This window comes from Perissodus microlepis, chromosome 2, assembly GCF_051167445.1.
Source record: "Perissodus microlepis isolate ML-2025 ecotype Zambia chromosome 2, ASM5116744v1, whole genome shotgun sequence".
Classification (NCBI taxonomy): domain Eukaryota; kingdom Metazoa; phylum Chordata; class Actinopteri; order Cichliformes; family Cichlidae; genus Perissodus; species Perissodus microlepis.
The window spans coordinates 2,786,789-2,800,262 of NC_140462.1; the positions used below are offsets into that span (position 1 = coordinate 2,786,789).

Here is a 13,474-nt window from a genome sequence, read left to right on the forward strand (position 1 = left end):
CTGTAGTGCTACTATAACACCAGGAAAAACAGTGTTTGAAGACTGAGCCACAAATAAAATTATTGCAACAGCGTGCTCGCTGTCTCGTAGCCTTTGAAATGGTGGCTTTGAAGTCAGGGACCAGGTCTGCGACCGTGCTGACCTGTTGCTGTCTTTAATGGTTGCTGTCCTGCAAACGCTAGTCTCCTTGTTAAAGATATTTCAGTATCTAAGGAAGAGGATTTTGATCTGCTGTCACACCATATCATATAAAGTAGTACAACTCTCGTGTTACTACATGTAATGAGAGTTTTTAAGTGTCAAGTGTGATGCATTATTTATACACTTTATTAAAAACCTCATTTAAGGGTTAGAGAGTATTTGGTGAGGATGGCGTCAAAAAGCACTCTCCTAAAAAAGACTTGATGGGTAGGAGATGATGCAAAAATCCTGCAACTTAAGAAAAAGTCAAGGCAGTCTTGTAAGTTAGCGGTAATTCAGCTGGATGGTTTGATTAAAGTCCCAGGTCAAAATGTAAGTTCTCATTTCCTTCACTTTAGATATGCAGTTAAATAGTTAATTATATCTCCATTAGGATGAAGTCTGTGGGAGCTGCAGTGCTTTCTGTGCCGTTTTATGCTAAGCTTTCAAAGCTGATAAGCCCTTTCCTGTTGATTACTCATGTATACCCCACAGCGCATTTTTTCCCCCCAATCTTGTATTCAAACATAAATGCTGCGTTGTTTATTAGGGTGAAATAATTGTTATTGGTTAAAAACAATGCCTAGTTTACTGCTGCCATTAGGCCATTCTCTGTTTTCACTGTGATGCTCAACAGGCGTAAAATGTTCTCGATAATGAATAGGCCTACCTCGTCTTATTCAACAGTAAATGAGCTGTTTAGGCTAATTGCTATATTCTTTGCTGAATGTTTACTATGTCTGGCTTTACAGAAAACTCATCCAGCTGTAATCCCTCTCCAACAGGCTCAGTACCTTAACGCCCAATAAGAAAAACACAGTGAATTCTACTGTTTCATTATAGTCGATAGAGCAGTGAGTAAGGAGTTTTGTGACACTGTGATCCAATCACATGATATTCATTTAGGCAAATGTATGAAAAACCCTCCTTTAGTGAAGCCAGTGTTTGAGCGTTGCTGGCTCAGAAACACAGATAACACCTTGGTTAGGGTGCATTTGTCAACAAAAAGCGCTTTGTATAAAATAAAATATAATGCTAAAAAGCTCGTGACACTAATACTTAAAGACTTTTTACTGCAGTACACTTTAAGTAAAGTTGTCTGACACTTAAAAAATAAGTCACAGACACAGTTGAACCCCAGCTACGCTAACTTTAGCCATTTTGCCAAATACATTTTGAGCTAAGCTAGCTAGCTAGTTAGCGAGAGCTAATAAAAGCTTGTCATTTCAGGTTTACAAAGCCAGAGACATTAGAAAGGATAAACAAACCACTTGAAGAATCCCAAATAGGAGGAGGAACTCTGAAGTGCCAAAGATGCCAGTTAAATAAGTTTACACCAAAAATCATTACCAGTTTCCTTACAGGTAGAACACAAACCCCAACATTATCATTGGAAAAGTGCTACCTTTGGTGTCCAGCAATCATTAACCATAAAACTGGGGTCCAGGTGGTGGTATTACTACGCAGGTAAAGTCTAAAATAGCAGCCTGCCAAAACTTTCCTCAACATTTGTTTTCAAAATGCAGTTATTAATAATAATAAGAAAAAATACTTTATCGCAGTCAAAACATTAAAAACAAGATTAAAAAATTATCTAATATCAATATCAGAAAACAAAATAGTTCAGAAATATAAAAGATTATACCAAAGAAGACACTCGATCAGATAGAAAATGCAAAAAAGTGAATTCATAAATCTAAACCTGATACAGGAAGTAGCTTAAAGCTAAAATGAAGCAGGTGTTGTTGCATTACGTGGTAGAGATTTTTTTTCTACCATGTACAGTAAGTAATCACGGTGTTAATCATTCACAGCTAATGTTTTGCTTAAAAAATCTTATTCAAAAGACAACAAACTATGACCCAAATTAGTTTACAGTTTCAGTGATCAGCTGTATAAACCTCGGATTTTGAATCTCAGGGACCTCGACCTCCAGGTCAGAGGTCAAGTTTTCTGAAAGTCTTGCGAATGTGATGAAGAAGACGTAAACTTAACTCTGACAGTGAACTTATGCTAAGACGATGAACACGTTAGCATACCGTTATCCGTCCACTCCATCCAACTTCCACTTTACGCACTGTTTTGGTCTCCGAAGGGAAAACCGTGGCTCTTTATCTGCTGAGCACTACGCTGTGCTCCAGGGAGACGAGTGTCCAGGCAACCGTGTGTACATTTAGATTTGCAGGGTGAGCAGATGCACATGTGGAAGTATTGAGTAATTAGCTTAGCGTGGCTTTGATTGTGGCTCCTCCTCGAGTGATGGAGCTCTGGTAGCGCTGAACTTTTACCAATAAAAGGACTCAATTTTATAAAGGCAATTAAGAGCATCTGCACCTAGCAGAAATGTGATGTTCTGCTTTCTAAGCTCTGCATGTCATGGATGCTTTAGTCCATAACTCATTTATATCTGAGTGCGTCTGTCCTCCTTATTCTCTCTTGTGCATTTTATTCATTTCCCTGCCATGCTTCCCTTCCTCGCTCTCTCTCCCTCTCTCTCTATTCAGCCTACATCTCCCTCTCTTTCAGTCGCTGCCACCACCACTCGCTCCCCTTCACTTCCCCATCATTATCATCTCCATCTCACTCACTATCTCTCTCTCTCCATCTGTCCCTTCTTATGAAATAAAATATGAATCCATTATTCATTCATTCAAACATATCTATCATCGCCGTGTGCAGCACCGTGCCCCTTATCTGCAAAGCTTTTTCTTATTGTGCTTCGGTTATTCACGACTCATACAGCCCCATCTGAAAACACCACAACACTGGGGAGTATTTTTCAGTGGTGCAAGCACTGACAAGAGTGGTTCGTGAGGCAGTAAAAATCCCTTTAGGGGATTCTCCTGTCATAACAATAGCAGTGCAAGCTTAAAATAACAGTAGTTTGTGTGGAGGGTTTATATAAAGCAATAAAACATGGGAACTTGCCAATCCACAGCACATAAATACTGAATAATTTGTGTGGTAAGGAGCAGGTGATGCTGTGAGGGAGGTCATGTTATCGACTGCGCCTTATATATCTCTTTCATTGGAGCTGTATTGTTAGCAGTTGATCTCTCGCACAGGGAGAGCAAAACAAACACGAGAATAGGAGAAACGGGGCAACGACCAGGTTCTTTTTCCAATTAGAAACCTCTTTAAAAAATCAGCGTGCAATCGTGATGAAGGGCCCGTGTCTGCCGAGTACCTCCTCTTTTGTTTCCAAGAAATTCTTGGCCGTAGGTCAGCAGTTGTCAGACAGAAAGTTTCCAGGTGAAAAAACAATCCCTGAGCTCTAAAAGCTGAACATCTGGTAGGTTTTTAGCTGTGAATGTCCGCTTCCTCATTCCCCAACATGAACCACCAGCTTGCTGCTTTTTTTTGCTGTGTAATTAATCCGTTGACCAAAAAAAAAGGCTCTTGAAAGGGAATCGCAGATCACAACTTGCCATAATCGAACTAATGCAAGCAGACAGGAGGTCACGGCAGCAATAACACATGTCTCTGTGTCTCTGTGCAGAATGTTGGAGGATGACCTGAAGATCAGCAGCGACGAGGAAGAGGCCGAACAACAGGTGAGCTCCCTCTGCTGTCCGTCCTCTTATTCAGCTGCTGCATATGATCCCTCGCTCCGGCTTCTTCTCCATCTGTCCGTCAGCGTTTCATCTACTAGCATAGCACGCAGTAAATTCAGCTGTGGTTGTGTCACATTTGTTAATTCATTCATCTGGGAGTTGTCAGTGTTTCTGAAAGCATAATTCGTCCTCATTTTTCCTTCCATTTGTCACTTAATGTCTTGTATTACAGTAGCTTAAAAGATAGATACTTAGAAACTTGCATCAGCTTTGACTGTGGACTCCATGTGAAGGATACTGAGCCCCCAAAGTGCCCACATACTCGAAGACTTACTTTAAGTAATAGGATCACATGTAAATCTTCCTATGAGTTACATGAGTACACTGCAAAATGTTAGATTTAATGGAATTGACTGCATTCAGTTTATATCAAGCGCTTTTCTTTAACGATTCATTATATGGATAAATGAACCTTTGAGTTTATATATTTCAGTTGCATTTTCCTCAAAACGATTGCTTCCTGTTTATGAAGCATTAAATAAAAATCAGGAGTAACACTGTTTATAGGTGCTGGATGTCAGTGCCGTACCCAAAGGTATTTTGTTCTTCATGAATGACACGGCAAAGTCGGGTCATGTCATCTGGACACGGAGGGAGAAAAAACACAAGTTTAAACAAAGGGCGAGACGTTTATTGTGGCTGATTAGCATGAATACAAAACAAAAGAAGCAAAAGGCGAACTGGGGCGGAAAGTAAACTAAAACCTATACTGGAAAAAAATAAACTATGATTAGGGATGGGTATCGTTTAGGTTTTATCCGATACCGGTGCCAAACCGGTACTTTTGAAACGGCGCCGGTGCTTAAACGGTGCTCGAACCGGTGCTTAAAGAATGGAGAACACAAAATTGGTCCAAAAACCTCTCATGTTCAGCTGTTTTTTTTTGTAAAAAGATAACAATGTTAGTCTTTTCTGCAGCTATGGGGTATATATGGCATCACTCTTGGCTGGAAGCAGTGCTTAATCAATGGAAAAAACACCAACTTTGTCCAAAAACCTCTCATGTTTAACTGTTTCCCTCTTTTTCTTTGGTCGTTTTAGCCTTTTTGGCCAGGGTGAAGGGAGCATCTGCCATCAAACAAGAAGACAGCCGCATGTAACTACGACGGTGTTTGCTAGTTCACCTTACATGCATTAATGTAATAACGTGGTTAGCCTACTCAACGTAAATTACACACGAACAACATTAAGCTACTCACGCAGAGAAGAACGGCTGCTGCCATCATCATCCTCATCATTCCTGCTACACTGGCAGGGCTAGGGGCCAGGACTCTCCTCTTCGGGTTCTTGGGGGATGTTCCAAACTCTGGGTCCGATAACAGGCACCACACCCGCAGTAGATGTGCTCGGTGTGAGGTCTCGCAGCAAGCTATCAAATACGGAGCATTTCTCGGCTTTTAAAAAAAAAACGCTATGCGTCGCCAGGTGTTTCGTCGGATTTGAGGTGTTACCTTCTTTGACAGTATCACAGTATCAGCTTAAAGCACTTGTTGCAGGCTGCTGAGTTTGCATATTTTGCTGTGAAGTACAGCCAGACTTTTGACCGCTTCGCCTTGGGCGTTTTTAATCTGTAGCTCTGCTCTAAAAGAACGTACGTACCTGGACCCGCCTACTATCCTCGGAAACGTAAAATGATTGGCTAGAATCTAAAGTGTATCACAGCTCAGGAAAAACAAAGCACCGAAATGAAGCACCGAAATGTGCGCTGCTTTTCGGTCTGGTTACTACAGTTTATGTCAGAACCGGTGCCATGATGGCACCGGATACCGGTACCCATCCCTAACTATGATGACTGTGACAAAAACATGAATATGACTCAGAGGAGGAAACTATGAGAATAAACACGAACACGAAACTTGAGCACGACCTGAACAGAATCATGAATGACCTGAAACTTGACATGAAGGGAAGAAAACAGACGACCTGACAAAGACTGAATGGACCACACAGACTAAATACACACAGGAGGTGATCAGGGAAAGTGGAAAGACCTGGGGACACAGCTGACACAAATCAGCATAATGACACCGCAGGGGAAGTAAAACAAGAGACACCTGACTCTTCAAAATAAAACAGGAAACACTGAGAGACGCAGACATGACAACTCAGGCTTGACAGCATGAAACACGCAGACAAGAAACACACGACAACTAACACAGAAGGCCTGAGTGGAAACGTAACCCAAACTTAGCATTATCTCATGAGCAGAGATGGGCAGTAACGTTTTACAATTAACTGTAATCTGATTACTTTTTTCAAGTAACAATTAATGTTATGGATTACTATTGCAAAATAAGTTAGATTACTGTTACTTTCCTGTAAGCACGCTACGTTACCAAACCGTGATTTTGTTCGTGAGAGCGTCTCATGATGGTGACGTTCGAGCGTGCGACGTCCATGGCAGCGACGGACGTGTGCAGATCAACAATGGATAATATGGAGTGCAGGAGAGAGTACGACCACACAGCATTAAAAATGGGACGGACTTATATTACTTTACATTTTATTGCGTAAAAAGTGACAAAAACATTAGTGTCCGCCGTACACAAACTTCCTTCTACAGTGAAAAATGTAACTTCAAATCTTATATGCTGGAATATTCAGAAAATAGGTTTAAATGTTAAAGAATTTCTTCAAGTCAAAGACTGTTGCATATAATTCAATTTTTACTTGATGCAATGTGCATAACATTAAAAAATGTAAACTAATTATTTTAAAAAGAGAATTTTCCATTTGATTCAATTTTATATGATGGATAAAAAATAGAATTGGTCTGTTGGTTTATTACGTATTCAGGTTGTGTATCATGTTTTTGAAAAATAACTAAGAAACTATGTAACTAATTACTTTTGAAAATAAGTAATCAGTAATGTAACAGGATTACTTTGTTGGAGAAGTAATCAGTAATAAGTAACTAATTACTTTTTCAAGTAACTTGAACAACACTGCTGATGAGTATTACAAAATAACTTAAGTCTACCCTTTCTTATGGAGAACACGTGATTTTAACATAATATTAACATAAGAAATCAACAATACACAAAACGCTGGGTCAGATCTGACGGGCCAGGCTCAGGGACGAGGCGCTAAGGAAGACTAAATCTGATTGCAAGCTGCCCCCTCACTGTGATGTCACAAACAGCTGGAAATCAAAGTACAACAAAGCTGGCTACAGGTTTATACTGAAGTCATGCAGGGTGCAGGGGGAACGACTCCGGTTTTACAGTATAAATACTGACTGACATTTACACTTTAGAAGAGTCAGTTAGTTGTTATTATTACATAATAACTGTAAGTTTAACCTGACATTTATCTCACACTACACATCAAGACTAACATTGTGCAACTTCATGCTGAAGAAAATGTGCAATATGATCAAAAGCTTCAGGAAAACTAATACATGTAATTTCTGGTGAGATTGTTTATTTTTTCCTATTAAAATGCAATAAACCAAACACAGACATGCAGGAAAGTGAGATGTTCCAGTAACAAGCAGACACGGAGAAAAGAAAGTGAAGGCTCCTCCCGTACTTTATTTATTGACTTTATTGAGTGACTAATTACTGGCGATCTTTTGGTTTTTACTTTAAGTTTTGTAATGAATCATTTAGATGCTAATTTAATTCATCATTCTGTAATAGCTTTTTAAATTGTTCAATTTATTAAGTGTTTGTAATTAAATACAGTAGGTCAGTTAGTGTTCTGGTGGCTCCGCATGCTAATTCTGGGGCTAAAAAACACCAAGCGTAGTCATTAAAGGTCAGAATGTCAGTATTGGTGGTACCTTCTCCATCACTGGTCTGATGTTTACAAACCTTGGAGAGGTGATGTGTCCTGTTGTGGGGGTGTATCAGCATTTTTTATCCACTATTCACTGACTAAAGAGGTCGGCTTTGTCACTCTGGGAAACTTTGCATATTTGCGTGCGGTCGTCCTGCTCTTCCTGTCTTGTTTTTCAGTATGGAAATTGGCACGGTGGCCCTTTCTCCTCTAATCACTGTCATCACGCGCTAATGATGCCAGAGATGAGTTCAAAGCAGTCAGTGGGGGTCGTGCTGCTGCCCCCTCCCCACTGTGCACACAGATATCAGCGCTCATCAAAGAGTCTGTGAGATGTTTTCTGTTAATGAAGATACCGATTCCTCTCATCCCATTTTAACTGGCCTTCTGATTGTATAATAACCATGATGGTAGATATTATAATTATAAATGATGGCAGGTCATTTATAATGGTTTAAGTTTGTGTAATGTGTGCATTCAGGATTGCAGTAAGTGGCAGTATAATTAGAAAAATACTGAACAACTATGGCTTGTTTGGAAAGGTTTCCAGGAGAAAACGTCTTCTCTCTAAAAGAAAAAGAAATGGAATCGCAGCTTAGGTCTGCACACAACTGTAAGACGTATGGAACAATGTCCTTTGGACAGACAGGACAGAAGTGGAGATGTTTGGCCATCTACGACAGCACAAACACCCTGTCGAGCACGGTGCTGGAGGGGTGATGATTTGGGCTTGTTTTGCAGCCACAGGACCTGGGCACCTTGTAATCATCGTATTCTGGAGTCAAATGTGAGGTCGTGTGTCTGACAGTGATCCCAAACACAGCAACAAATCTACAATGATTCAGTCAAAGTCCAGAACTCAACCAAAACATTATAGCGAGACCATAAATAAGATATCCATGAACGATTGTCTGCAAACCTCAGAGTACTGTGAAAAACTTTCTTTTTCATATGATTGTATGTCAGTAGCATACATTTGATTGCTTGCATCGTTTGCACTGAGTTTGTATGCATATATTTATCCAATCGAATGAGATTTGGAACAACTAGCGAGTCCTACTTGTCATATAAGCCACCTTCAGCCAAAGCTGAAAAATGAAGCCAAGGTAGAAGCGCCAAAAACTGCCGTTCTTGTTGGCCACTCAGTCTCCATATGCACAGCTTTATCCATATAAAGAAATAAAGCCTGCTACAAAAACAGTTTGTTCTATAGCTGGTTTCCTCCTTCATATTCTCATTCCTTTCTATATTCTTATGGGTTAAAATAAGATGTGTGGCCCCTTTGACTGTGCTGACACAGGCAGCTCTACCCAGTCACTGTCTGCTAATTCTAATGAATGTGGCGTCAGTCACACTGAGGCCTTAACTTACAGTGTCCTGAACCAATAAGTGACATCAGCATTTTGTCTTGTTGAACTAGATTCAATTATTTATTTTATCATCAATCTACACGTAAGACACCATCATTTAATTAATTTCTGAGAAATAACTAAGAAACACCATCTTTGAAAAGGTTTTCTGGTCCTTTAACATGACATTTGGTCTTTGTCAGCTGTTCTTGAGGTACTTCAATGACTTCACGTAAATGTGCCAAAATGACTGGATATAGCAGTCATAGCTGATAGTGTGTCAGAGTGAATAACAAGCCTTGGGAGTCATGAGCGAATTGACTTTAGACCTGCGAGAGAGAATTGTGTAAAGCATAAATCTGGGGAAAATTGCAAGTATGTTTCTGCAGCGCTGAAAGTATGATGTTTGAAACTGAAGTTGTTTGGAGCTATCAGCAGTTCACTCGGTTTGAGGTACTAAAGGTACTAAAGGTACTAAAGAACGTCCTCGGTTCTAAAAGCTCCTGACTGGACGTGGAGGTGGGAGAGCATTATAGAAGGTCACAGACAGTCGTATGGAAGATTCCCAAAAGGCTCAAGAATTTCAATTAAATTAAATAAAATGTTATTTATATAGCGCCAAATAAAAGAAAACAGACATTTCAAGATGCTTTGTAAGGCATAGACTCTACAACTGTACAGAGAAAACCCCAACAGTCAGTGGGAAGGAAAAACTCCCTTTTAACAGGAAGAAACCTCCAGCCAGAACCAGGGTCATGGAGGGGCGGGGCCATCTGCTGCGACCAGCCGGGGGTGATGGGAGGGAGACGGGATAAAAGAAACACCAGAAGAAATCTCAGCTAACAAGAAACGAAGATTTGAGGCTGACGTTGCTGCTAAAGGTGATTTAACGAAGTGTCTGAATGCCTTTACGTTAAAACTGGATTTTTCCGTCTTTCTGTATTTAAGAAAAAACACAAACCTGTTTTACTCAGAATTAATTGAACCATTTGAAGATGAAGCCAAGCAGCCAACACCTTGACAGGGGCTGGAAACATCCTCTATGGATTTTATTTATGCAGCAAAGTTTCAAACACAAATGGTTTTCCTCCAATCTCCCATTTGTGGCTGACATATTGTCCCAGCAGAATTAAAAAGAGCGAGGGGAAAGGCAGCAGTGTATGAGGGACTTTTTGTTGTATTGTTCGTGTGTAGGTAACAAAAACTACAGGCTTCATTTGTCTGTGCAAATTTTCTTTTTATTATGTGTGTTAGCGAAAGAGATATTTGACATTTTGATATATTGAATATATGCAAAAAAGGACACAGGATTAAGTCTAATTCGACTGTTTTCACCATACATTCAGTCGCTCTCTTTCTCTCTCACGCTCTGTATTTTTTATTTTGTTGTCAGCCTGTGTGCAAGACAGACACTGGGATTGATTTAGATAAACAGAGAGGGAGGTGCGAAAGAAGGAAAGGAACTGAATAAGTTAGAGGGAGAGAGACCAAACAGAGTGAAAACAACACAGACAGGAGGAAAAGACGGAGAAAGAGGGAAAGAAAACCAGATGACAGCGAGGCTGAGATGTATTTGGTGGCATTTTTCCGTGCATGCTCTTAACAGGCTTATGGCAAATGAGTGCACGGTGTATTATCAAGCTTTCTTAGCCTGAAGTAAAACACAACACGCACACATTCATAACTGACACACACACATATATGCTTGCATGTACTACACATTTGCGCACATATACATAGAGTGATGCACATACAGTGTACTCATGCAGACGTTGCCTCACAAGCATTTGCACCAGCAAACACATAAATATAAACACATGCTGACAGAGTGTGTGTGTGTGTAAGAGAGACACACACACGGATGCACAGTGTCATTAGTATGCCGTGGCACAACACTGTGAGGGCAGCAGAGGAGTATGATGAATATGTTTTTGGCACAGAGCAAAAGGAGATGGAGGAGAGGAGGGAATTGAAAGAAGGAGCAGAGGAAGGGGGAGATGAGGAAAGGAGTGAGGGCAGAAAAGAGAGAGATGTTCCTAATGACTTTAGAAACTGACAGAAAAACAGCAACCCAATTACCGCTGCAGGACCGTCCTTTGTCTCTATCTGCCTGTGTTTCTCTCTTTTTCTCTCTGCGAGCTCGTGATGACAGATCACCTTGGTCAGAGCAAAGTCGGGCTTAAAAGTTCCGTCTCTGTATGAAGGCACAGTTGCAGCTGGGAAAAGTGTCTAGCAGAAAGGAAGCCTTAAACACATCACGCCTGCTGCACTGTGGCTTAGCTACAGTAATACTGAATGCAGACGAGTTTTGTTGTGCGTAGGCTGAGTAATGTTACACGACGCTGTAATATTAAATTCAGGAAAATGCAGCTGGAGGAGATCAGTTTTAGCTGCGCAGCTTTCGGATGAATCTGTGGAGGAAATCAGGTCTAAAGAGATAAACATGCCAGCCTGACAGAGCTGGTTGGTAAAGGTTAAAAGAGCTGCATGCATGAACTAACTTGAGCTGCATGCACACTGCATGGAGCAGAGAGTTGGCTTTGTCTCCATGGGAAACTCACAGGTGTTGGTCGAAACATTAGCAATAGCTCTGCAGTGAATTAGCGTGAAGAGTCTTGAAACTGGAACATTTAAATAGAATTAAGCTGATATCCTTTTTTTAGTTTGAAAAGTTGGTTTAGTTTAGTTTTCCTGACATTGGTTACCATTGTGATCTGTATTATTTTATCTATGCCTTTACAGTCACCGGGGTTCATTGCCCAAGGATTAAGCCATTGGCGTTCCAATCAAAGGCCAATCAATGTTCAGCCGATAGTAATGGCAAACGTTTTGACTTCTGCTAGCAGGGAAAGCGCAGGAAATACAAATTTTATAACAAATTTCAGTTATACTACGATCGTAATAGGGACGAGAGGCTGAGGCACGACTACAGTGACTGTGAGCATGTGCAATGAACTCACAATCGTTTGCCTTGTTGTTGTTTTTAAGCAACTTTGATGCATCGAGCTAGCGATAAAACAGCAGCCTACCAACCTGCTTTCAGTTCACTATCAGTTAGTGCACAGTGTTAGTGCATCAGTCAGTGATTCCATGGGGTTAATATAGTTTTTTTTTGTATTAATACAGCAAATATCAAATTGGCATAAATCCCAAATCTACACAGGTCCAAATAAACTCTCACAGATTTGAAACATAATTTTTTTCACCAACAGTGATGTTGTTACTGCAGGTTGCAGCAGAATGACATAAGTCCTCCTCCAAGTCGCACTCATCCATTCAGACTGACTCAGGCTGATTGTTTATAAATTAGATGGTAGTTATTTTCTAACCTTTGCTAGTCTGTCTGCGAGTGATTGCAGCCAGTCTGAGTTGGACCATGATTGCTTGGAGACAGGTTGCCTCCCACCAGGTGACCTGTGGCGTCACTTTTATATCAAAGTTGCCCAGATGTTGAGGGTGTTGCACACTCAACCTCTGGGTGAATATTTCATTGTTGTAGCTACTTGCAAGAAATATATAGAAATCGATCAGTCTGTCAGTGTAATCACCAGTTGCCAAATCATTTTACTGTGACTGAGTCTTTACATGAAGAAAAAGGTCTATTATGTGACACATCACATCTTCCTATCAAAATAGTCTTAAAACACTTTGCATTGGCTTCCTATATCATCTATATTCGGGACGGATCACAGATTGTAAGAAGGGAGCTAACAAGGAAGTAAAGCATTTGCTTCTAGTACTATGAAGCAGTATTTCTGTGAATGGCTTTCTGTTTAGCTTGGCACTTGGCGTGCACTGCAGAATGCAAATGAGCATGCAGACTACAAAATGCACAGAAAACACTTCAACTGCTGGAAATCCAGTACACATCATAGTGATGTACTCAAGGATTTGAATGTGCACTAGGTAGGAAACATGAAACCAGAGCATCAAAGGAAATCTGATTAGCGGAGCTTTACGACAAAAAGACGCACGCTGGTGTTCGGGGTGCCGTTAAGTCTGTGTAATCGACACGTGTAGAAAATATGTCGTGTTGCACAAGTGAGCAGCTCTGACCTTTTATCTATCCAGTGGCAACATGCTATTAATCATCTAAAGCACATAGTTACAGGGTGACCTCAAAACACAGTCCTGGGTGGTTTAATTGCGAAGCAGCCTCATAAATAAAGAAAAGCTGAAAGAAGTGAACGGTGGGTGTTTATGGAGAGAACAAGGACGACGGGACAAGTGTCAGGACACCGCTTTCACTACAACTTTAATTAAAGCTCAAAATTGGGTTTTTGAAATGAATATGTTTACTTTTAGCCTTGGTAGGTTTTTTTGTGCCTGTATAATCACCAGTTTTGCAACTAAATGCAATTGTTCATTTTTGGCGTAATGCTAGATGATCTCAGAGCGCAGATCATGTCCACTGCTGCGACTTCCATCAGAGATTGGCAGACTTCCTGCAGAAGAGCAGCAGTTTAAAAGAAAGGAAAGGGCAGAGGCTACCAACGAACCTTGAAATAGAAATATCGCGTAACAACGAGTCAAAGCAAGCTAGACAGCACA

At 40.6% G+C, this 13,474-nt stretch overlaps 1 protein-coding gene across 2 annotated transcripts in view; it reads left to right on the plus strand.

Moving 5' to 3' along the window:
* aff2 (AF4/FMR2 family, member 2) overlaps positions 1 to 13,474 on the plus strand; it is a 189,934-nt gene that overhangs the window by 113,898 nt on the left and 62,562 nt on the right. For both annotated transcript variants that reach the window (XM_084940141.1, XM_084940148.1), the window contains exon 9: positions 3,680 to 3,734. In XM_084940141.1, the coding sequence (XP_084796267.1) occupies positions 3,680 to 3,734 (55 nt within the window). The remainder of the gene's footprint in view (positions 1 to 3,679; positions 3,735 to 13,474) is intronic.